Raw genomic sequence first — 25,321 nt, forward strand, 5'->3', positions numbered from 1 at the left:
GTATTGAAGAGATGTCCCTCTTCTGTGTAGAAAAGCATCTCAGACCTACTGTATTGATTAATAATTGGGAAACGCTTATGCTGATTTGCTTTTGAATTGCAAGTTTATAGAAAACCTCACCCCTGCCAACCCAAGAAATAATGGTGTAAGTAGAGATCTGCTGTAAGTTACAAGGAACACAATCAACTTTCCAGACTGAATTCATCATGATAGCAAAATTTCAGGACAGTTAAACACAATACAAGTCGTGTAGCCATTTTTTATTAAAAGGAGGGGAAAAATACAAAATAATTTTTAAACATTTGTTGGTTATGGTCCCCCAACTCACTATACTCGTAAACAAAGCCACAGTTTTCTGTTTTGCCAGTACAGTGCTAATTTTATTACAGCCAAATGCATCATCCACAAGGAGAATAATGGATTTTTTTCCTTCACTGTGTCCTGTCCTCTGTATTCTTGTTTGGAAATAGAGCCAGTCTAAGCAACTCAGCCCCAGACTCAGAACTTTCTAGCAATAAGGTAACTACTTAAATAACAATCAGTTGGGTCAGCAGTGACTCATAAACTGTATTTAGTACCCAGTGTAGATTATCAATAGATTATGCATGTTGAACAGGTCAAGTTTAGGGAAGTTATGCAGATGGCCAGAAATGCAAGTACTCAGAATATGTGAAATGAGCTTTTGATAGCCCTTTACGAAAAAGTTCAGTGAACTGAAGTATGTGTAAGCACATGTGGTATGATTGCCTATTAAGAACCCTGTTATTTATAAAGCACATAAAATTTAGAGCACCAGCAGAACTTGGCTAGTATCATTTATAGCAGTGGCAGATACTACTTTACTTTCACCCTGAGAAATTCCTCCCAAAAATATTTTGGGTTGTCGTTGTCATCCGCCTGTCAAGACAAGAATATTTTGGGAAAGGTGCTTAAAAATCCGCATGAATGCAGTTCAACAGAAATTTGAAAAAGTTCCTTCAATTAATGGTGCACTAGTTCACACAGGAGTAAGTGGTATTTTCTTCCTTCTTCAAGAAATCTTAATCACTTCCACAGAATCTCCTCCTTTTGTTGTTTTAATGAGGCACAGCATCTCAAGCTGCTAAATGTGCTGTATACAGCTGACAGTTTAAGCAAAACATTATTTAAATGAAATAAAATAGCTATCTTATTTTTGAAAGCATCTTAGTTGGTCCAACAAATTCAACACTGTTTCCTTCATGAAGCTGATCAGAGAAATGTGCTTGAGCTATTTTTCAGCCCAAACAGAAATTAAGACGGCATAGTTAATCATGATCACAGTTGCAAATTTAACATCAGCAGCGAATCAGTTGTTATATTCAAAGCACTAACATCAACTAGAATAGCTAGGTCATGGAGGTCAAAGAAAGGAAATCCAAGTTTATGCATACAAGGGTCCAGCTGTGAAACAAGCAGATTTTGACACTCATGTGACTATGAAGAAGGCTGCCTAAGTGAGTGAATATACCTATTCACAATGGCCAACAACAGGCAGGTTAGGCAACCTTGACTGGCTGCTTCTCGTGTAGGCAGTGACGTCAAGCTAGTTCTGAGTCTGTGCCTGCTGAATGGCTTTAAGAAAGCCACCTAGAAAACTTCATTGACCAAGCTTTGACAATTTTTGTTTGGGTGTCCTGATCCAAAGACTAACAGACACACTATGGCAAAATAAAAGTTACAAACAAACGATGCCTCTAGTAGTAGAGAAGGCAGCTTTGGTAGCACTTAGGAAGACTAAGAAAAAACCTGAGGGAAAGAGGATTGGTTCCTTGTATCTTGCCAACCTGAGTGACTTAAGGGGAAAGAGACATCCCACAGAAAGGTGACACACAGCCCCTGCTCTATAGCCCCATACTGACCATTTATACCTTGGTTTTTTTTAAGGACCCGTGTTGCTATCCACTAAACTTGCCACTGAAAAGGTATTTTTGCCTTCCTCTGAATGTGGCTTGCATCTTTCGGATTGTGCTCTATTGGGGGATAAATAGCATTTTTATTTTGGCTTCCATGGCTTAAATTAAGATTTACACATTATAGTTTATTCTTAATATCGCGCAGCGACACTTTCCATTAGGAACTCCTTCAGCAATGAAATTTGTTTTTTTTATCCAAAAGGTGCTTTTCGTTTTTGCTATGTGCAAGAAAAGCAGCACCTAAATCCAGTGCTTTGCTCTCCAGGAATTGTCCCCCCATAAAGTGGCTTGGCCAAGAAGAGAGGAAGCAGCACAGTGTCTGCATTTAACCAAGCCTTCGGTCTCGTTTAAGAGCGGCAGCCACTTTCCAGGCAGCGATACACTGGGAGAGCAGGATCTCTTCTGGGAATGTATCCTCTAGTTCTTCTGGTATGTTGCTCCCTTTCGTTTCGAGGTATGAAATAAGTGTGTCCTTAAGGCTGGGAAAGAGAGAGTGAAAAAGAGGGAGTGAGTACAAGTATAATCAGCTATTCTGCAGTGTATGGCACAAAAAGAGTTACATTCAGGCGATGAAGAAAATATGCAAAGTTTGGGCTTGACAGGCTCTTACCTCCACTTGGGTTTGAACCCTTCCTGAGCTTTGGGATGTTTCAGCTTCAGGATGATCATTTCGTGCAACTCTTGGAGGAAGGACTCCAGCCCAGCCTGGATAAGGAAGGCATTGAGGAGTTTTGTGTTCTCTGGAGTGAGCTCCGCTTTATAGGATTCGCTGACCTCTGCGAAGGGATCCTGGGAAGAAACACACAACAGCATCGTTAGGGGAAGAAGGGAGAACAAGAGCACAGAACATCAAGTTATCTCATCCTCCCCACCCCTTTCAGATTCCTACCTTTTTCAGATGCAGCAGCTGTTCAGATTTATGGCTTGAAAGGAGCTGCCACAGTGCAATAATGTGCTTTAGGTGACATCGGCTCAGCACCTGTAAGAAACACACAAATGTTTGACCGTTTTTAAGTTTACTATAATTCAGAACTAGGTATACAACAGCTATGAAGATGAGGTGGACATAGCTAAACATTCCTTTAGAAGAAATGCAAATACTGTATTTTTCGCCCTATAGGACGCACTTTTCCCCCTCCAAAAATGAAGGGGAAATGTGTGTGCGTCCTATGGGGCGAATGCAGGCTTTCGCTGAAGCCTGGAGAGCGAGAGGGGTCGGTGCGCACCGACCCCTCTCGCTCTCTAGGCTTCAGGAAGCTATCCGCAAGCCTTGCAAGGTCCCGCGGGCTCGCAAGTCTTGCGGGCAGCAGCCTGCAGCCCACAAGCTGGGGGGACAGCGGGGAGGCGCAGTGCCGCCACCCCGCTATTCCCCAACCTGGTCTGGAGGCTGGGGGGGGGGGGAGAAGCAAGCTTGCTTCTCCCCATTGCCAGCCCCACAAGCTCGGGGGGACAGTGGGGAGGTGGAGCGCCGCCACCCCGCTATTCCCGGACCTGGTCTGGAGGTTGGCGGGGGGGGGGGAGAAGCAAGCTTGCTTCTCCCCATCGCCAGCCCCACAAGCTCGGGGGACAGTGGGGCAAGCCGCTGCCCCACGGAGGCTAGAGAGGCTGTCCCTGAAGGCAGAAGAGGGAGACGGAGCGCTCTGTCTCCCTCTTCTAGCTTGGGGATGGCTGCGCAAACCTGGGGGGAAAAGAAATTTTTTCCCCTTGATTTCCCCCCCAAAAAACTAGGTGCGTCCTATGAGCCGGTGCGTCCTGTAAGGTGAAAAATACGGTATATTTTAAAAGTTGTTTTTCATTAATAATGTTTAGTAGAAGGTGGTTATTTTACTGACGATTTGTAATTATTTTGCATGATTTATGTTGCAATTGTGATGTTCTATATTATTATTTATCTATGTAAGCCGCTTCATCACTGGTGTGAGTGGAAAGCAGCAAAGAAATAAAATAAATGAAATGAATATATACATTCTGTTACACGTATATTCTCTAGAGACAATAAATTTGCAACCAGCAACATCTTTTTTCTTTAAAAATAGCTTTAAGTTTCTGTTTTCATTGAAACTCATCCTAAAGTGCCCAAGAGTTTATTGTTATTCAGCTCTTGTGTATACATAACTGGCTTTTATCTGTATCAAGTTAAACAGAAACCAGCATCCCCTTCTGTGACATTTCAACACCCCTTGAAGCAGCAGAATGTCTTGGACCACTAAGGTGCTAGGACTTACTTTTTGCCCTGTGCTTTCCAGGCACAGGCCTGAGCTTTAAAGCTCTGTATCTGAATGCTCTCTTTCTCACCCCGGAGCTTTCCCCCACGAAAACCTGCTCTTTACAGCTGAAGCGCAACAAATGGCAATTTTGCTGCAATTCAGAGCAGTTGGAGCTTTAATGCAAGGACCATGCCTGGAAAGCGTGTCGTGTGGATAAATCATTAGGCAGTGTGGTAGTTTTAGGTTCTTGCAAAAAACGGTTTGACTGAAAACTTGCAATAGCAAAAAGATGTTCTTTTTAAAAGTCAGAAACAGCCAAAATAAAGGGACTTAAATCATAAGCTGGAAGACAACAGTTGCATTGTGCTTTCTCCAATGGACAGTATAATTGTGGGGATGGTCCAGCTCAAAAGGTCAAGAGGAAGGCCAAAGGTGAATGGAACTTGGACCTCTGGAAAAAAATGGATGGAGAGAGCACCTCCTTTAGCTTGGGGCATGTAAGACAGTCATCACGTTCAACCTAGTCTACTTTCCTCTTTTCCCCTGCACTCACCTTCATCACGTGGTCACTTATCTGATGGCCCATTTGCAGGATATTTTCAACATACTTAGACAAAGTCATATCTGGGTCTCCTCCAGCCACAGCTAGGAATCCTAAGGTTATTTCGGTGACAGACAGAGCTTCACAGATGTCACTGTAGGATAGCAGCTCCCCACTGATCATGCCAATTGTGGAATTTGGCAGAGAGCTCTGCAATTCAAGGGAATGGAAGCCAGTCAACGCCCATCATTCAGCACAGATTGTTGCAAACACTGCAGTCAGTCTCTATATAGTCCACTCCTTTTCTCTGCAATGATTCTTCCAAGTTATAGAAGCTGTTTGCCAGGCCCTGACTTGGACAGCAAACTGGGCACACACCTACAAGGAAGTGTCCCAATGAATTCCAAAGGGCTACCAATGTACTTGCTGCCTTGTGGGACATCTTGGGAGGCTAAGGAGTAAACCCTACACAAATCCGCAGTGGAGTCCTTAAGATGGTTAGATGGCATCTTATACACTCTCCTTCCGACAATACCAGCAGCCAATCTGGTGCCCAATGAACCACATCAGCAAGGCCAAGAGTGGGGTCTTGGTCTCTGGGCAATACACAGAGTTGTTTGACCTCCATACACACTACCCAGGCTTGCACCTGGAGAGGGTCACTTCAGTGCTACTAACACTGCTAAAAACAATGCAGTTACGAGTTACTGGTCTCTACAGCCACAGCAGGCGCTGTGATTCTCCAGTGGTTTAACTTCACCCCTGCAATGCACTCCATTATCTCTCGAGACAGAAGGATGCCAACAAAAACCAAGCAAGCACAGAATCAGGAACTGTGCAGCAAGAAGCTAATCCTAATTATAACAAAACTTAACTGAAATGCAATCAGCCACTTTTTGTATTTCTTTCTCTCCCATCTATGAAGCTCACCTGGCTCAGCTTGGTTCTGATATCATTGAAGAGATGCTCATAATTTTGGTCATGCCTGTATACCAGAGTGGGTATGCCCTGGTGAGAAAGAGAGAAAATATGCCAGTGAGCAACCCTTTGCAATAATGCTCTCTAACCTGACAAATGGATCTCACAAGGCACCAGGAAAGCTTCTATGATACATACTGTCAATGTGATTAAAGGCTTTCCCTGTAGGAATCTGCTAGTAAGTTGCTGCTCAATTTTTTCCAGTTCCAGTTCCTGGAGGGCTTCTCCTCCTTTCTCCACGCTGTATTGGCAGTTGGATAGGATCAGTGGGATCAAGTCCCTCTCCACTTCGTAAGTGATCACATGTAGATCCGTCACTTCGGCAGGGCTGACAGAGTATCTGTTGAGATGGGGAGGGAGAACACAAGAGAATGAGAAATCTTGCTCTACTGCTGATATGGCACCAGATAAGGCTATCTGTCACCCTGCAGAAAGTAGTGGGGATTCTAGCAGATACACACGCAGGCATACCTTTCGGCATCTGTTGTATATTTTTCTACGGCGTAGACAAAGTCATTGTGTAGGCCAATGAGATAACTGGCCAAGGCAGTGGAACAGAGGCCTAGACCATGTCGGCGAGGCAGAAGGATCTCAAAGTCACTATTCAGAGTGAGGTCAGAAGCACAATAATCTTTGGGGAGTTTAATTTCACCTGCATTTGGACCAGAAAACATTAGTGAGTGACCAGGTTTCTAATTATCTCTTGTTCATTACCAAGAAGCTAGAAGAAGAGAAGTTTGGACTTGATATCCCGCCTTTCAATCCCCTTAAGGAGTCTCAAAGCGGCCAACAATCTCCTTTCCCTTCATCCCCCACAACAAATACTCTGAGGTGAGTGAGGCTGAGAGACTTCAGAGAAGTGTGACTAGCCCGAAGTCACCCAGCAGCTGCATATGGAGGAGCAGGGAAGTGAACCCGGTTCACCAGATTACGAGTCCACCACTCTTAACCACTACACCACGCTGGCTCATTTTCTGGAATAGGTAATACCTGCAGTTTGGTACCTCTCTTTTTAGTTCTCACATAACTTTGGGTCCCTCCTATCTATTGCCACTTAAATTTAATCTCAAAGTTGCCAATCCAACCCATTCTTGTAATAAACTGCACAGTTCTTTGCTCTAAGCTCAAATGTCCTATGTTATGTTCTACTAGTTCACCCTGCCCTTTGTTAAGGGTGGGGGAATACTGTAAAAGGAGAGACTGCTAAATGGAACAACCTTTTTAGACTCTTTTCAGGAGACATCACTAGAGAGTGTTTCTTCCAGCATTAAAGACCCAAGCTACCATTAGATGGCACCAGGTGACCTCGCAACCTTACTATTTTACTAGAGTAATGATGTAAACTGGCCACTCACCACTGGTTTCCAAGGAAGATCTCAGTTTGTTCCAAACAGTCAGAAATATCTTCACTCTGTTTGTCATAAGGCACCTCTTGCCTTCTGGAGAATGCAAGAAACAAACAGCATGTGACATGTGCAAGATTGCAAAGTTCTGCATGTCCTTCTAAAGGAGTTATTGCCCAAGTAAGTTTTGGTTCAGGAAGTTAGAACGCAAGAGCAGCCTAGCTGAAGCAGACCAAAGGTCTGCCTAAACCAGTACCCATAGCTGCCAGCCACATGTTTCTGGGAAGCCCCAGGCATGGCACAAAGTCAACACCCTTTCCAGATGTTTATATCTACTTTCTGGTTTCAGGCAACCCCAATTCACTAAGATGCCTAATTCTCAGGTAGACCTATCCTCTATGAATGCCATCGTTCAAAGCCATCTAAGCTAGTGTCCACCATTGTACGTTGTTGCACTGAATTCCCAAATTAATTGTGATGAAATACTGCTACAAATATAAGCAAGTTCTGTTTCCTGGTCAGATGCTGGCTTCCCACTGCTAAAATGGATCATGATCCAGGTTGTGTTAAACACTTCTGAATCCCAATGATTTCAATGGCAGAAATTTAAGCATGTCCCTAATGTTTCCACTGAAATCAGAGGGACTTCAAAATGCTTAATTTTAGTTGGATCATGTCCATTATGTCTACAATAGACATAACTGAAGGATGCATTGCCACAATGAGGTGACCATTTTATCCAGGAAGTCACTTGACTTTCTCCTCTTTTTTGCTCTGTAAGGTAAAGGTAAAGGGGACCCCTGACCATTAGGCCCAGTCGTGACCGACTCTGGGGTTGTGGCGCTCATCTCGCTTTATTGGCTGAGGGAGCCGGTGTACAGCTTCCAGGCCATGTGGCCAGCATGACTAAGCCGCTTCTGGTGAACCAGAGCAGCACACGGAAATGCCGTTTACCTTCCTGCCGGAGCGGTACCTATTTATCTACTTGCATTTTGACGTGCTTTCAAACTGCTAGGTTGGCAGGAGCAGGGACCAAGCAACGGGAGCTCACCCCGTTGCAGGGATTCAAACTGCCGACCTTCTGATCGGCAAGTCCTAGGCTCTGCAGTTTAACCCACAGTGCCACCCGCATCCCCCCTGAGGCTGGTGTTTGGGTTGGTTGGTTGGTTAGTGCTGGTGTGTATAGTTATTCAGTCGTGTTTTGCACAAAGACTTTTAAGAATAAAACTCTGCAAGGATATTCTCGTGGACTCTTTTATGCAGACAAGAGTCCGAGGACCAGGCTGAAGAGACAAAGGGAGGTCAGAATCCTTTCCTTCTTTTTTTTTTTTGCTTTTTACAAACACTGACAGAAGCTTGGTGTTGACCATACGCCTTAATGCTCTGCTAACATAATATGGAAGAGTCTACCTGCGGAAATGTTGAGAAAATCTTCAATCTTTCGGTATTCCAGCTCTGACACGTTCTGGAACCTTTTCACCAAGTATTTCTGCAGGGCCAGAATTTCTGGCAAAAACTTTACCAGTCTCAATTCAGCTTCCTAAAAATGAAGCAGAGTAGTGCTAATGAGGTACGAGGAGTTGAAAGGCTACAGAAGCATGAGTGGCTTTCCCCTTAGGAGGCAATTGCTTCACCTGGCCCAGACAGTGGTATCACTGCCACTTACCAGGAGAGCCAGGAGTGAAGTGGCAGTGAGGTTGGGCCCATGCAGGTGCACTAGTGAGAGTACCACATTGCCTCTGCTGGTGCTGCTGCTGCACAGCCCCCCACCCATTGCTGTCACCTCACAGTGATGCTGCTTCCAGGAAGCAACTGTAGCTCTGCCTCACCGGATGAGCCACTCCCATGTAGAAGAATCAGCACAGGTGGTTGTAAATAAGCAGAAATTAACATATGCACAGAACTCTTCATATCTAGCAAGTCCATAGAATATGGTTTCCCACAGGTATAACTACATTATAAAGCAAATTGAGGAAGGGGCTACCAGAATTAGAAATAAGCAGGACCCCTGCACAATCTCTCTCCTGGTTTCAGCTTTACACAATTTTATGCATCCCCTCTGGCTTTTTGCCTACTTCACTTCGCCCCTTATTTTTCTACAGCTGCAAAAAAATATATATTCTCAATTCTAGTAATATTTCCACCAGGAAAAGGTATAAATGAAGCATTTACTTTTAAGTCATTCTGTGCAGAAATCTGCTTGGTGCAAGTAGACCTTGATCTGTGCAAAACTCCTCTCATTACTTAAGACTCCACACAATATTTTTGACACAAAATAAACTGCACATCATTCTAACATGTCTCCTTTTGCTATAAATGAGTACTAAAAGTGGCCACAAAACTTTTCTTCAGCTTCTTGGTGAAGCCTAAGACTAAGCACTTCTATGGCTTTGACAGAGGCAAGTAGATGCTAAAACTGCTTGTACATCGGGGTGGGGGCGTAATTTTGTGTCCATTTCCCCCCACCCTGCAATGAAAGCTGGGACCCCCCAAGTGTTCATCCATCGAAAGGAAGAAAAGATACTGTGACCCAGTTTATCCCCCTCCCCCCAGATGGTAAGGCAAGTGGTATCCAGGTGCAGAAAAGGGTTAAACAGCTAGGTGCTGGATCAACAAAAAAACTTCTAACAGTAGAATTTGCCCCTTTGTCCATACGTTCCTTTCAATCTCAGCTCCAGAAACATGATGGTTCCCTTAATCCAGTTCCGACAGCACTCAAGACCTTTGGATGGTAAAGTAGATTTGGGTCTCTGATAGTAATTACCTCACAGATACCAGCACAAAGTTACCTTATGCTATGGCTGTGATTTTAATATTTCAAAGCACCTGCCTGGTTTGATGCTCACTGATGTACTTCAGCTTTTGACAAGTAGCTGACAGGAGACTTCTGCTCATAAAATCAAAGTCATAAAATTCATAAAACGAAGGAAAAGAGAAAGGAAGACGAAGGGCATATATTGGGGTTTCCCCTTTATTAATTATGAAGAGCAGCGTACACTTGGGTCCCTTGCATCGCAGTTTCTGACTCATGTATTCCCGTACTAGGGCCACTGGCAAAAATCTGGGCATGCTCACCTTTTGCAGAAACTTCCATAAGATGGGCAGTGTGTCCTTGCCACCTTTCTGCTGGACAACGTGCCCCAGGTACTCAATGGAGATCCTCTTCTTGCAGCTCCACATCCTGGAACAGTGTACAGGGCTGTTGGTCAGTGTGATCAGGAAGGCTGCAGGGTCCCCATATACAACTTTCACTACTGGGTTCGAAGAGATTCTCTCATCTTCACTGATTCGTCGATTCAACTCCAGAAGTGTTTTATCCAGAACCTGCATGGGGGAAATGGAGGAGTGAGGGTTATAACCATTAAGATGCAGCTTTTCTCAACACACACACACACACACACACACACTTTAAGGCAGGGCTGGGAAGTGGGGTTTAAGGCTGATCTAGGAATTGGTGTGATTCTAACTGCATCTTGAATAATTGAATCTGGTAGTTCATCTGAGGGTTCTGAACACCTTAGCTCTCAAAAGGTGAAATGCTCACTTCCTTAGAGCTATTATGAAAATTGCAGGTGTGGGGTATCAAGGAGAGTTACTTCTGAAAGAAAAGTCTTTCATTTTTCTAATTAGTAAATATTCTTTCAAATGTACTCCTATATACATTTATAATCTATATACATTTATAATCTATATACATTTATATAAATAAAAAGCTAGCTTCTAGAGTCCTGAAGTAGCATCACAGCAAGAAACTGAACCCAGAGTGAAGCTTTGCAGAGGACAACTTCCTCAGTACCTAGGAACTCACAAACAATTTTATGCAGGAATCTGGACAAGAACTGGTCCTCATGTCGGACACTAAGAATGGATGGGGCTAAACCTGCCCTTGCCAATATCTTCCCTGAGTGCACACCATTACTTTATCCACTAGCCTTGGAAGGAATTACTGGGCACGTTAGATTTCAAAAATAGGATTGTCATGCTTACTTTCTCTTCTGCACCACAAGAAGAATGGGGAGGTCAATATAGCATCTGCTAGAAACCCCACTACTTCCTGCTGCTGACAGGTGGCCTTATCTGTTGCTAAATCAGCAGTAGAGAAAGATTTCTCATTCTTGTGCTTTCCCTCCCTTGCTCAACAGATACTTTGTCAGCCCTGCAGAACTTTCAGACCTACCTGCATACACATCCCTGCACAAACAGGTACAAATACATGCACAATGTTCCACTGTAATCAGGATAATAATGTACGTTGTATCGGCTGCTAATGAAATATGTATAATCCAAAGGGCTAGTCTGTGTACTGTCAGGAAATACAAGTTTTGGAGTGTGTTTTCTGTTACCTCCAGTTCAGGAAGAATGATGCGTCTAACAATTCCCTCCCAGTTGTTTCTTTGCTCTTTTTTGGAGAGTTGACCATCAAAACGCACTGGCCCTGCAAAAGGTAATAACACCTTCTTATTATCTCTGCTTCCTTGCATGCAGTTTAATTTGGCATAGGTCAGCTATGGAAAGTGGGAGTAGCAGTAACAATTAATAGTTCTCTGTCCCTGCTTTTGTTAAAGGGCTGGAGATTATTGATAGCAATTCCCAGTTTCTTCTGCCTGTATTAGCCTCTAAAAGGAGGAAACCTGGTTCCTTCCCCTGACTACCAAGACAGGTCATATAAGCTACACATCCTCCCATTGTCTAGCCTGGTTTGCACAAAATACTAAGGCTGTGGTTTGTTTAACAAACCATGATGTAACAAAGAGTTGCCCTACAGATGAACAAACAAACCATAGCTTATTTTGCCAAAGTTTGTTTTCCTGTTGATCCTGCTTTATGCCCTAGTAGTTGGTGAGTTCCTGGAATGGGATGGTCAAACAAACCATGACTGAGGGAGGGTGTCAGGCTCTAACATAATGCTAAGCCATATTTAACAAACCAAGAATTGTAAGTCAACAACAAACCATGGCTTCAGTTCATAGTTTGTTGCTAGCAAACAAACAAACAAACCATGGTTTAGCTGCTGAACAGGGTTCACACATGACACTAAGCTGGGGGCCAGACTTGGCTCATAAGGCAATTTCCTCCAAACCACACCCACCTGCCCTACATCTGGCATCATAATGTGCTTTCAGGTGTGGGACACATAGAGACCCAGCTGCCTGTGCAGAATATGGAAACTTATAGTGTGCTCCCAATTGCACATTGGCAAAGGAAGGCACATTGCCTATCCGCTGATGAGTGGTAGAACCAAAGCCTGCTGGATCAGCAGTGCAGGAGTGTTTCTCACAGGAGAATTCATACGAAGAACTGATGTCTTCAAAAAGCAAGCTTTGGCTATACAACCATCAGCTGATGGACCAGACAGCCAAAGTCTCAGAAGCTTTAAAGTACTGTGCAGGAGTCTTGGCAAGTTTGCCAACCACCCTGCACAGAGCTTTGAAGTCTCAACTTTGGGACTTCAAAGTGCCAAATCACCTGATTTCATCATGACATTTGTGACATTGGATTATTGACCGGTGTCCACCTGCCAAATTTGGCTGGTGAGGTTAGGTCTGATAAGTATCTGGACTGTGGAGCCGAGGAAATTCCCTAACCATGGCTTAGTATTATGTGAGAACCATGGCATTAAGGGTGTAACAGCTCTAAAACATCAGAATGTGTCAATTTGGTTTAGCTTCTATATATGTTCCACGGTGATTCACAGGCCTATTCTGTGTATAGACATTAAGTGACTTACACAAAGTTACAAAAGGAGCCAAGCCCATTCAATGCGGGCAGCATTCTTGAATATAAATGAAGACTGCACTACAGTGTATATTCTAAAAACAAGATACTCTGTGTGCATTCTTCACTTTATCAGTACTATGATTCAATTATGCAAAGCCCAATAAAAGAACTTGCCCAGAACCACCAGTAACACAAATAGGACTATTTTGAAAAGTGGAGACTTAAATAATAAAAGCAATGAGACTATGAAATCAGGTTAAGAGCAGACATGCCACTCACAAGAAAAAAGTTACTTATTTTTAGAAATAGGTACAATACAGCTCTTCTTGAGAACTCTGCCATGGCTGCCTCAATCAACTTTGAAATATAACGTCACAGTCAATGCTGCGAATTTATGCCTGCTTTACTAGAAATGTAAGCAACCACATTTTGCAAGCTGCTCTCCTTACATTGGCCTGTCTGTTGGTGAGGCTCCTTGAGAAGGCTACAAAGAATGAGATGGACAACGTTGGTGGTTTCATCAGCACACTTCCCAAGAGTATTCATCAGTTGCTCCAAGTCCTTAAGAATATGCTGCATGAGAAAGCTCACTGGATCCTCAACTGGTGGTTTTATGATCTGTAGCAGGGACTTCAAGAACAAAATGCAAGGTTCAAAGCGATCAATATGCAGTTCTATTGCAAGGCATGCAGACTAACAGCCAGTCATTTATTTATTTCATAAAATTTATATGCTGCTTGATTAGTGAAAAATTTTGAAGTGTTTAAAAAAAGAATAAAGCAGGAAGATTATTAGTAAAAAACAATCAAAACATTTCTAAAAATTAAAAACCAGCAATACGTTTCGAGGGTTTTTAAACTCACCATTCTAAATACCTGAGAAGGCTTGTCTAAACAAAAATGGTTTTAGGAGGTGCTGGAAAGAGTATAGTGAAGGCGTCTGTGTGATGTCAATGCCACCTGATGCCAAATTGTTGGACAACTGTGATAAATTATTTCATCCCTGAGGAAGCCAGAGGTCTATTGTAATGAACTGTCTACCACAAGTGTCCACTATAGTATGAGAAACCGAGTACAGTGGTACCTCGGTTTACGAACAGCCCTGTTTACGAACTATTTGATTTACGAACTCCGCAAAACTGGAAGTAGTGTCCTGGTTTGCAAACTTTACCTCGGTCTAAGAACGGAAGCCGAACGGTGGAAAGGTACCAGCGGCAGGAGGCCTTATTAGGGAAAGCGTGCCTCGGTTTAAGAACAGTTTCGGTTTAAGAATGGACTTCTGGAATGGATTAAGTTTGTACACTGATGTACTACTGTACCTTTTCAGCTTCTAGGAAACATTTATCCATATATGAAGCTTGTTAACAGTCTTACCGTATTTTTCGTCCCATAGGACACTCCGTCCCATAGGACGCACCTACTTTTTTGGGGGGGAAATAAAGGAATTTTCCCCCCTTTATTTCCCCCCCAAAACTAGGTTGGGGAACAGTGGGATGGCGGCACTGCGCCTCCCCGCTGTCCTCCGAGCTTGTGGGGCTGGCTGATGTCTGTCCGGCGCGCGGGGCGCTCTGCTTCAGGGCGCCCCGCCCGCCGGGCGCGCAAGGCTTGTGGACACCTGCGCGAAGCACGGGGCGTCCTCCAAAGGGCGCCTCTGCTCCGTGCTGCAGGCTGCTGCCCGCAAGCCTTGCGCGCCCGGGGGGAGTTCCCCTGGGCACGCAAGGCTTGCGGATAGCTTCCTGGAGCCTGGAGAGCGAGAGGTGTCGGTGCGCACCAATGCCTCTCACTCTCCAGGCTTCAGCGAAAGCCTGCATTCGCCCCATTGGACGCACACACATTTCCCCTTCATTTTTGGAGGGGAAAAAGTGCGTCCTATGGGGCAAAAAATACGGTACTTTCCCTCCATGTATTACTGAAATTTTACAAATGCATTTCTGCATGAATCGTTAACAACCATATATATATATATATAAAATACTTTTTTAAAAACCCAGTGGGGCACTTTGCCTCAAGTGGAAACACATCCCAGGCCAGTCCTGCTGGCCTCCGATCATCTCCTTCACATGATACTGAGAGTAAACCTTTTTTAAAAAATTGAGCTCCGTTTCAGATATGCTTTCTTTAGTTTCCACGTAGCAATGCTTTTCAGGCAGAATTGTGTGGTTCCTAGTTTTATTTGAAAATACCTGGCGATCTTTTGTGGCTCCCAAAAGCAGCGACAAATGAGTGAGCAAGCGAATCAGAATCAGGACAGCTGGAGACATCTCCCTCTCAGATGCAACCTCAGCCTCTCTTTTTTCAGGTTGTCCAAGCACATGGCCGGTTTGTGACCTGTCTTGAATATTCCTGTACAGAATAATATATACAGTGTGTGCACACTTGCTACAAAACAGTACTTTTCCGCGCTTAAAAATTCTGAATCCCAGACATCCAGACAGTAATTATCATCACACTAAAACAAGATACAAACATATTACATACGTAGTATATAAAATATTAAAATACCATTATTTGCTGTTATATATGTTTCCACTTAAAATACCCCCTTGACTTGTATACACTACTTTAATTATTTGTTTTTAATGCCGTTGTTGTATTTTTAGTGAACTGTTTATCCTGTAAATTGCCTTGACATGCCTTATATAAATAAAAATGGGGGTGGTGGCTCAAAGAAATTAGGAAAGCCATAGTACGATCCTGGCTTCTTTCTTGCTTGTTAATGTCCAACTGAGAATTACTCTCAGATAATTGTGAGCAGCGGAAGCCACAGTTCTCCACTTTGGACATAAAATAGGGAGTGCTAGCTCAATACAAGCCCAGATATTTGGGTCAAAAGTGGAACATGATAGGAAGAGGGGAAAGGATAGGGGAGGGGACAGCCACAACTTCCTAAATAGAAGGTTTTGAAGCCTTGGTTGTTCTTCTGAAAATGGCCATTGAAATAGGTGAACTGGAAATCACTGCAGTATTCTAGGAAGGTAAATTAGTTTTTTCTACCTCTAAAGTTGTTATAACTTGATGGGGCAGAGCTCTGTTCTAGAATAAATTCACCTTAAATAGCTGCAAATATCCCACCTCCCACCTCCCAAACACTTTTTTAAAAAAAGCCACTCCACATTCCAAAAAGCTAACATAAAAACATACCGTGCTTCTTGAAAGCCTGCCACTGCTCTGTGGTTGTCGCCTCCTATTACCTCACCACAATCAACACACAAACCACGCTGCATGGGACGGCCACACTGAAAGGAGAGAGGGATGGAATATTAGAAGCAGAAAACTGAAGTAATTCTGCTTGGTAAAGCTTAGGCTAAGGTTCAACTGTTTTTCAAAATGTTAAGCAATTGCAAAACTAAACTAAACTAAACACACACACACACACAAACAAACAAAAGCCACACACACAGCAAAGTTCTGCTTTAGTTTGCTTTACAAGGAATTCCTTGAAAACATGACAGAATGTTGAAGGAGAATGAAGTGCTACACAAACTGTAGCACAGACTGCTTTTAAAGAAATAAACCAGAATACACACACAACCTGTGAAAGCTCTTACCTCTCCAATAGTGCAGGGATGGCCATTTGGACATGCTGATTTGGAAAAAAAAAGAAAGGATTTATTTACTTATTCATTCATTTGTCCTTTACCTGCAGGTCACAGGGCAGTTCACAATATAAAATCACAAAATACATATCAAAATAAAAACAAAAACAACCCAATAACCCCCCTTTTTTAAAGAGCATCGGATGTCAATCAACCAAAGGCCTGTCTAAAGTGGAAAGTTTTTGGCAGGCGCCTAAAGGTGTATAATGATGGTGCCAGGCAAACCTCCTTGGGGAGAGAAAGAAGTGTGCATGCACACGAAAGCTCATACCAATAACAAACTTAGTTGGTCTCTAAGGTGCTACTGGAAGGAATTTTTTTATTCTCTTCAAGCTAAGTTACTGGGCAGTAAAATGGCAAATGCAATAAAATGTAAACTAGTGCAAAGTGATGCATGATAGGGCAAATATGAACAAATTCCTGCTGATTCTGACAACAGAATCTGATCTCAAAACACTTCTGGATGCTTTCAGAAACAAATAGGATATTTCTATCAATCTGCTACTTGTTCCCATGGTACACATCAAAATAATTTGGATTTTAGGTTTGCTTATTTCACTTACATTACATTACAAGTACATTTAAAGTTATTTTTGATAACTACTTTACATTTCTGAGAAGTTAACACTACTATCAAGATTCTTTTTAAAAAGTCCACACTGGGTGGTATTCAACAAGCTCATTCTGTCAGCACAATGACTGTGGGCTGATCTGGGGTTCCCTCAACCCCCTGAAGCTGTTCTGAAGAGATCACGGGGTGCATGGGGAGGAAAGATGGGGGGGAAATCTGCTGTGGAAGTGGAAATCCTTGCACTAAAAGAATGAGTGAATTGGGTACCACCCACTGACAATTAACCATATGTCTTTGTGCCTAAATGGATAGATACGACACAGTAATTTGACAGGAGAGTAATATATGGAAGCAATCCCCATCATCCCCTGGATTATTTCCACTGTTTTCGGGGGACAAGACACCACTGGGAAAAAATAGCTCTCTAGACCAGTGTTTCCCAACCGGTGTTCCGCGGCACACGAGTGTGCCGTGAGACGTTGCCTCATGTGCCGCGAGATGCCTGGAGGGAGGCGGGCGAGTCGGGCGGCGAGAGGCGGGGCGGCGGCGGCGAGGAGAGGCCGCGCCTCCTGCTGCTGCCTGGCGCTCCTCCTCGCAGCCGGCAGCGCTGCCTGGGCGCCTCCGCGCGACTCTGCCTCGCTGGGTTTGGTCTCCCAGCAGAGACGGGTCACACGCGCCCCTCCCTCCCTCCCTCAGCCTGCGCGGAGGGAGAGCCAGAGAGAGGCATCGCTCCTGCGCGGCGGGAGAGGGAGCAGCCGGAGCGATGCCCCAAACGAACGCATGGGACCGGAGGGGAAATCCTCTCCGAGGCGGATTGAGCGCAGCTGAGAGAAGCCTTTCGAGGAGCTGCCGTGTCCCCTGGAAACCCCCTTCCCAGCTCTGCCTCAGCCGCCGCCGCCTCAGTTGCCGCCGTCCCTCAGTCCCTCGCTCTGCTGCCTCCTCCCACCCCCAAAGCTTGGAGGTTCCCCAGCAAGGGGGAGGGAAAAAACTTTCACTTTTGTGCGTCCCTCCCGGCGTGACGCTGCGCGCTGACGTCACGGGGCGGGGCTTTAATGGTGGTGTGCCGCGAGATTTTTTTTCAGTAAACAGGTGTGCCGTTGCCCAAAAACGTTTGGGAAACACTGCTCTAGACTGCTCCCAAGCTTGAGCATGGTACTTACTATACCATCGAAGTCCTGCTGCTGCTTCCCATCTCACAGCCTGAGCCAGTAAGTCTTCTGGCATTGTTGGCAGAAAAGCACCCTGGAAGGGGAGAAGGAGAATATCAAAGTGGAACTAGAATAATATGCAGTGTCCTCCTGCTCATGTATTAAGATCTTCAGTTGAAGTCTTTTGCCATGTGCTAAAGTGTGTTATGCTTGCATGCAGGAGAGGCCTGTTTCTGTGTGATGGCAGACAGACAGGAAATGCAAGTAAAACAGTAATGAGTGCAGGAACTGGTGGGAATTGCAAAGGAAAACGGAACATTCACTTCTTTACCTGCATGGTATGAGGTGAGAATGCCAGATTCCTTAGAGGTTCAAGGATTCGATTCTGGCCAGACAGCAAGACAGCAGCAGTGTGAATTGCCATTTCAATCACTACCCTCTTGCGGCTGGAATCTTGGGGGCTCAATGCCAGTGAGGGGGGTTGGTTATCCATCAGAGATTCTGCAAATCTCTCCAGCTCTGGAGAAGGAAGAACGTTGGAGCTCTGGATGAACTCCTTGATAACATCACGTTGCTGAAATAAGAAGGAAATTATTTTTCAAAAAGTAAGGTGAGATTTGTCAACTAGACTCACTTCAATCTTCATATGAACTATGGCCAACTAAGATGATCAACGGTTTGGAAGATGATTAATAATGCATATAGGTCAATGCCTTTCAATGGATTTTTAAATGAAAGTTGGGGAAAACGACCACCTTTGCTCAGTTCTGTAATTGATATCCTAAATCTTCCTCTCTCCTAAGGAAGCAGCACTTGTGCACAAGGCAATATGCAAACTGGCACCAAGACAAAGGCATTTACCTCCTGCTTCGGATGAAGACTCTGCTCCTTGCATCCATACAGAGATGTGAACTCTCTGAAGACAGCCAAGAGAAAATGAACAGCCTGGACAGACGTGGAGACATTGCATGCCTGAAAAAGAAGGCACAAGTTACAAGGCTGGGATTGGGGGTGGGGCAGGATGGAGAAGAGGGCAAGAAACGAGAGATTATCAATAGTTAAGCTTCCATCTTTGGCTATTAGTAGTCATGGATATTGCTACAGAAAACACGCCCACATGAAATGGTACCAGGTCACAAAGATTTCATCTAGCGCATCAGTCCAAATATATCTCTAGATGTGTCCAAAAAGGACACCAAAGGCACAACTTTTGTAAATGTTTCCCTGACACTGTTCCAATCTGGTAACCAGTAAGATTCCATCACCTATGGCAAGGGTGTTTCAATTGGGATTTCTTTATTTGCCAAATTTCTCCTGTAGGTAGCAGACCCACCCAGATCTGGATGAGAACATATGAAGGACACTACAAAATGGCACAGTAAAGGAAATCCATCACTTATTAGCAGAGTCAATGTTTCTAATGCAACATGTAGCGCTCTGAAATTCAGCCCCGATACTCCAGCCAATGCAAGAATGGCTTGTCATTTGATAAGCACAAGAAGTAAACAGTAGAACACAGGTGAATATTTGGGCTTTGGGCAACTTAAAGACATCAATAGTAAGCAAGAAAACCTTGTTAATAGAGCTGAGATATACAAAGGAAGGAGGGAAGAAAAAATCATCAGGAATATATGAAATCAAAAGAAATGGCTTTACCTTCAGGGCTGCTGAAATACCATCTGCCTGGCATTCTATTATTGCTTTTCCCAAAGCATCACGAACCACTCTGTAGTTTTTGCCGCATACCAGGAACCGATCCATCTGATTGTGCTGATGACTCTGAGGCCACAAAATACCAAATCCCATTTTTAAAAAGTGTGAGTACGAAAGCACATTCTAAACAATGTGCTGTAACTGCAGAATCTGCCCAACAAATCTGCAGTTGAATTTCAAACTTCAGAAGGGTAATAGATGCCTGCTAAGTTATCACGAAGCTCTCTAGCCAAAACAATATATTTTGTTTATTAATATTACATATATTTGTTACTTTTTGTAACAAAAAAATACAAGTGACTTACAAGATAAAAAAACTGATTAAAACAATTAAAACCAGAAAATTTAAAACCATGTATAGCACAATATACCTAAAATGCTCACTGAATAAAATTAGTCCTATCTATCTCATGAAAAGATGAGCACCATCATAGAAACCAGCTTAGTTACCAAAGGCCTGAGTGAATAAATCTTAGCTTGAAGGGTGAAATCTCAATGTAAGCAAAACAAATTCCTTTTATTTTTGCAAATTCCTTCTTAAGAGCCATTCCATTTGGCCCTTGTGTACCAAGCCATAGCTCAGAAATAAACATCTCAAATTTAATTTATTAACAATAGAGACAGATATGTATTACCTGTTGCTGTTTAATTACTTCCGATGGAAATACCCAGAGATACTGTTGTTCACTGGAAAGCCTCTGTGTGAACTCCATTCCATACTGATTAGTAAGCTTTCGGACAAGGTAAACTCTATACCAGTCATTTTTAGTCTGACAGCAGAAGCGCTTCACTTTCTGCAGGTAGAGTTGCTTCTCTGTTTCTTCACTACCATCTACAGAGAGAGAGAAAGAAAACAAGGCCTTATTCCCTATGCCGTGCTATAGAAAGGTCACAATTTTAAAAGTGTATGACAGATAAAAATCATCTAGCACCAGAAACTCTTTCACATGCCATTTCTTTGGTACATTTGCACTCCTGTTTGGTTACCATAATCCCACTTGCCTGAAGCTCCATGAAGCTCAAAGAGCAGCTCTGCAGCCCTGTCCATGCACAGCTGGATGTGGGCCACACCCTGCAAATACTCGATGGTGGCTTCTTGATGGGTGTCACCGCTGTTCCTGCTCCACTGTAAGTAGTTTTCCAGGAAACGCCCATCCTCTCTTAGCCGGTTTGCTTTGCTTTCCTCAGAGGAGGCTCCTGATTTCTCACACATAGAATCCTGAAAAATGAAACCATGTTTCCTGGTTACAACTAAGTTTCCATACCATACAGTTTAAGCTGTTTAAACTTCTTGCTTTTGTAGTTTGCACCTTTGCGGACATGCAAGCACACACACACCATTTTGTACATGGAATGCCACCGAGCCGACAGGTATGCCAGCTCCAAAGCTTTTTCTGCTTCCTGGTGGTGCTTTAGAAATAAATAAACCAATCTGGAAACATTTTGGTCACCAGTTACAATGCAATCCTAACCATGTCTACTCAAAAGTACTACTGAATTCAATGGGGTTTACTCCTAGTAAGGGGTTAGGACTGCAGTCTTAGTCCAGGCAAATGCTCTGAGGGCATGTTCAATACTCAGGTAAAAGCAAACAAGCAGGGGCTATGGCAGTTTTAGGAAGCTGAACAACTATGAGGCTTGCTTATCAAGAAGCAAGTCACACAGTTCCAAATGTTTCAAGAATGACTCATGATCGTCATTATGGCTTTTCACTCACTGCTTTTCAAAATAACATCAGGGGGTGAAATTGCTACCATCTCCAATAATCAAAACACACAGTGCTAGTTTGTTGTTGTTGCTGTTTAGTCGTGTCCGACTCTTCGTGACCCCATGGACCAGAGCACTCCAGGCACTTCTGTCTTCCACTGCCTCCCGCAGTTTGGTCAGACTCATGTTTGTAGCTTCGAAGACACTATCCAACCATCTCGTCCTCTATCGTCCCCTTCTCCTTGTGCCCTCAATCTTTCCCAAGTGCTAGTTAAGTTTGAATTTGAGTTTGATATCCCGCTTTATCACTACCTGAAGGAGTCTCAAAGCGGCTAACATTCTCCTTTCCCTTCCTCTCCCACAACAAACACTCTGTCAGGTGAGTGGGGCTGAGAGACTTCAAAGAAGTGTGACTGGCCCAAGGTCACCCAGCAGCTGCATGTGGAGGAGCGGAGACACGAACCCGGTTCACCAGATTACGAGTCTACTGCTCTTAACCACTACACCACACTGGCTCATTTCAATTTTGAAATTTTTGAATTTGATGCTAATGCAAAAGCTGTGCCAGGCTTTGTCAAGTAAGGAAAGGTATTTCCCTCCTACCTGATCCATCAGCTGACAGCTTGGTAAATATATAAACAAAATGTGGTGTGTAAGCTTAGATGATGAGGAAATCCTGTTTGCGCCACAGAAGTCAACTTCAAATTACTAAATCTAATTGTAAGCACCTTCTGATCTAGTCTATTTCCTTCCAGTACACATGCGCAGCAGGCAATGATTGCTCTATACTATCTCTTCCATGTCTCTGAAAAGTTAAGATTCTGGAATGACCTAAGATTCTACCACTGGGCCAGATCACCCCTGCAAAGTAAACAAGGAAACTGGAAAGTATACTTACTTCAAGGCAGTTGACAAATAGCACGTACACTTTTGTTTTATCATCTTTGTCTAGGATGCCGCTTGATTCTACTTCTGATAAATAATTTTGTACATAGACTTTCACATCACTGAAGCTATAGAAACAGAGAAAACTCTCCTTACTCAAAATGAAAGATTTCCATTGTCAGAAGTATGCATTTCAGTTGTACAACAGAGCCGAGGTGAGAGCCAGCAAGAGTTTCTGAAAAGCGATAGCTGAACCCAGGAAAGAACCACAAGGACTTCAATTTAACGAAAACATGCATCAGTGGGATAAACGCTGAAGAAGAAGCAGGGTAGTTGAAAGTCCTTACCTGTATTTTAGAAGCAACTTTAGCACGACGGAACGAATTACAGGAGTTTTATCTACCACATCATTAAAAGGGGACAGAGATTTTGTATGCACCCTGGGGTTTCCTAAAGAAGTAATAAAACACTGCATAAAGACATGGAAAAGTCTATTTATTCAAGACAAGACAGCTGATAAAAGATCATGTGCATGTACCTCTCAAAGGCTTTGTATGGAAAAACAGGAGTTTCAGTAGCATCTGGATCACAGCTTTTTCTGGGGGTTCATTGTCTTTGAAGCACATAGTAGAAACCAGGTCTATGAAAAAACTGTTGCAAAACTTACGGAACTGGGTGTTTTTTTCTGTGCAAATACTGTGAAGAAAATGCACAATCCATTACATATCTGGTCAACTCCGCAACTTGCACCACAAAACACATGTGTAAATGCTAAGAAATGCATAGCTAGTGGGTTATATTAAGTCCTCAGAAATTAAGGCCAATGTCTCTAAATCATTACCAGTATTATAGATTGTTAATCAGAAGAAGGCATTACCTGAGCTCCTTGGATACTTCAATAGAATATTTTTCTGGTAGTTCAACCAGGCAAAGCGGACAGGACATCTGTCCTGCCACCAGCCACTGTTTGATACAACTGTGGCAATATACGTGATCACAAGGTAGGTTGACTGGGTCCTTAGGATCTCCCATACATATTGGACACGGTCTTAAGCCATACCTGTGAATTCAAGAGCCACAGTTAATGTGATCATATATTTAATTGTAGAGCCCATTGCTGAAGTCAGTGATGCTCAAACTTTATACCCTTCCCCTTTCAGGGTCCATTTGAGAGAACTGAAAATTACTGAGCCCTGCCTGCCCCCACAATCACAAAATGCTAGCGTAGGTGCTGCAAGTCATAAAAAGGTGAAATTTGGTGTAATCACTTGTCAATTGCTGACAAAATTTTCTGCCAATACAGTGAAACCTTGGTTTTCGAACAGCTTAGTTGCCGAACTTTTCGGCCCCAAATGTCGAAAACCCAGAAGTGAGTGTTCCGGTTTTCGAATGATTTTTGGAAGCCGAATATCCGTCACGGCTTCCAATTGAGTGCAAGAAGTTCCTACAGCCAGTTGAAAGTCGCGCCTTGGTTGTCAAACAGTTCCAGGAGTCAAACGGACTCCCAGAACAGATTAAGTTTGACAACCAAGGTACCACTGTATCTAACTCCTCTTTGGAAATCACTAGACTCTTCATCACCGCAATTTTTTTCTTGCAGGGAGTTCCATAGTTTAGTTTTAATCAATAAGTATAGACATTGGTTCTGGAGGTGTTATGAGTCAGTAATCCCATTTTAGGCAAAATCTGCTCACCCAGAGATGCCAAACAAATAAGGCCTTTAATTTAATTTTCCCCCTCCCAAACTCCCACAGCTTTCAAAAGATTTCAGTTCACCTCATGTCATTTTTTTATCTTTCTCCTTTCACATTTAACTTATATCCCACTGCTTCCCCACAAACTGCCTTTCTCCCAGCCCTCCTCACACACTCATCCCAAAAGCTTTACTTGCAAAATGCTGAACTGATTTCATCCTTGCAGTCGCACAGCACTTTCATCACTGCAGTGAATGTGTTAAGAGTTTTGATGTCAGAATTCCACTGGAAACACTGAAAAGAATAAAAACAATGTGAATGGGAAGAGGCCCTCAAATGTAGGCAAACAATGCAGTAACCACAGGAGTCTGCACATTTATCGCTATGGTAACTGCAATAGCAGGACATGCATTTGTTCTAAGTGGGTTTAACAAGCTAGCCAAATAAGCTACTGCAACTGACTTTATTACATTATTTTTACTACAGCAATGATACATGTCTTTGCAGAAGGGCCAAGTTCAATAAGACTTAAGATGTGGACACACTATACCTTTAAAAAAGTTTTGAAACACACTTCCCCTAAAAGAATTCTGGACACTGCAGTCTACCACTCACAGGGTTACAGTTCCCACAAACCTTTAACAAACCACAGTACCTAGAATTCTTTGATGGAAAGAATGCATTTCTACTGTGCTTTACAAGTCTTATGTGTACACAACCCCTCCCCAGCTATAGAATGTCCTCCCGTGAGGCCTGCCTAGCATCGACATTAACAGATTAAAACATATCTCTTTTTTAGGCATTTGAGGCACTATGCTTATTGCTGTTTCTGTCTAACAAATTGGAAGTGCCATTCTACCTATGAACAGAAAAGCAAGTTCTGAGTGCTGAAATAAAACTGGTACATATTTAACTTGCTTATGGCCAGCCAAATAAGCAAAGGGTGTTTCTTAAAGTGATGTTTCCCTCCAAATGCAAAAAGGGTCCTTACCTTTCCAAGCCTTATGGTGTATTGCTTTATCAGATCCACCATCTCTGGGATCGCCTTTTCTGCTCCAAGTAGCACATGTTCCACAAAGAGAGAGACTGAGAAAACCCGATTCCATCGGCTCCTGTTTCAAAGAGAAATGTGAGTTATGGCTTTTATATATATATATATATATATATATATATACAGTGGTGCCTCGCAAGACGAAATTAATCCGTTCCGTGAGGCTCTTCGTATAGCGGTTTTTTCGTCTTGCGAAGCAAGCCCATTGACAGCTTAGCGGATTAGCGCTACAGCTG

At 43.3% G+C, this 25,321-nt stretch overlaps 1 protein-coding gene across 3 annotated transcripts in view; it reads right to left on the reverse strand.

Moving 5' to 3' along the window:
• Positions 1–247: 247 nt before the first annotated feature.
• Positions 248–25,321, reverse strand: part of LOC309363318 (E3 ubiquitin-protein ligase RNF213-like) — a 93,194-nt gene continuing 68,120 nt past the window's right edge. For all 3 annotated transcript variants that reach the window (XM_081899462.1, XM_081899461.1, XM_081899460.1), the window contains 27 exons: positions 25,026–25,146; positions 24,228–24,328; positions 23,218–23,400; positions 22,879–23,036; positions 22,688–22,790; positions 22,354–22,468; positions 20,751–20,967; positions 20,384–20,580; positions 19,692–19,814; positions 18,897–19,007; positions 18,367–18,609; positions 18,048–18,129; positions 16,269–16,303; positions 15,862–15,956; positions 14,904–15,063; positions 13,171–13,351; positions 11,347–11,438; positions 10,079–10,327; positions 8,414–8,543; positions 7,016–7,099; positions 6,132–6,312; positions 5,799–6,000; positions 5,613–5,690; positions 4,695–4,892; positions 2,824–2,913; positions 2,545–2,723; positions 248–2,413 (listed from right to left, as the gene is read on the reverse strand). In XM_081899462.1, coding sequence (XP_081755588.1) covers positions 2,260–2,413; positions 2,545–2,723; positions 2,824–2,913; positions 4,695–4,892; positions 5,613–5,690; positions 5,799–6,000; positions 6,132–6,312; positions 7,016–7,099; positions 8,414–8,543; positions 10,079–10,327; positions 11,347–11,438; positions 13,171–13,351; positions 14,904–15,063; positions 15,862–15,956; positions 16,269–16,303; positions 18,048–18,129; positions 18,367–18,609; positions 18,897–19,007; positions 19,692–19,814; positions 20,384–20,580; positions 20,751–20,967; positions 22,354–22,468; positions 22,688–22,790; positions 22,879–23,036; positions 23,218–23,400; positions 24,228–24,328; positions 25,026–25,146 — 3,862 coding nt within the window. In that variant the 3' untranslated portion in view covers positions 248–2,259. The remainder of the gene's footprint in view (positions 2,414–2,544; positions 2,724–2,823; positions 2,914–4,694; positions 4,893–5,612; positions 5,691–5,798; positions 6,001–6,131; positions 6,313–7,015; positions 7,100–8,413; positions 8,544–10,078; positions 10,328–11,346; positions 11,439–13,170; positions 13,352–14,903; positions 15,064–15,861; positions 15,957–16,268; positions 16,304–18,047; positions 18,130–18,366; positions 18,610–18,896; positions 19,008–19,691; positions 19,815–20,383; positions 20,581–20,750; positions 20,968–22,353; positions 22,469–22,687; positions 22,791–22,878; positions 23,037–23,217; positions 23,401–24,227; positions 24,329–25,025; positions 25,147–25,321) is intronic.

This window comes from Podarcis melisellensis (assembly GCF_964234715.1).
Source record: "Podarcis melisellensis genome assembly, chromosome: 2".
Classification (NCBI taxonomy): Eukaryota; Metazoa; Chordata; class Lepidosauria; order Squamata; family Lacertidae; genus Podarcis; species Podarcis melisellensis.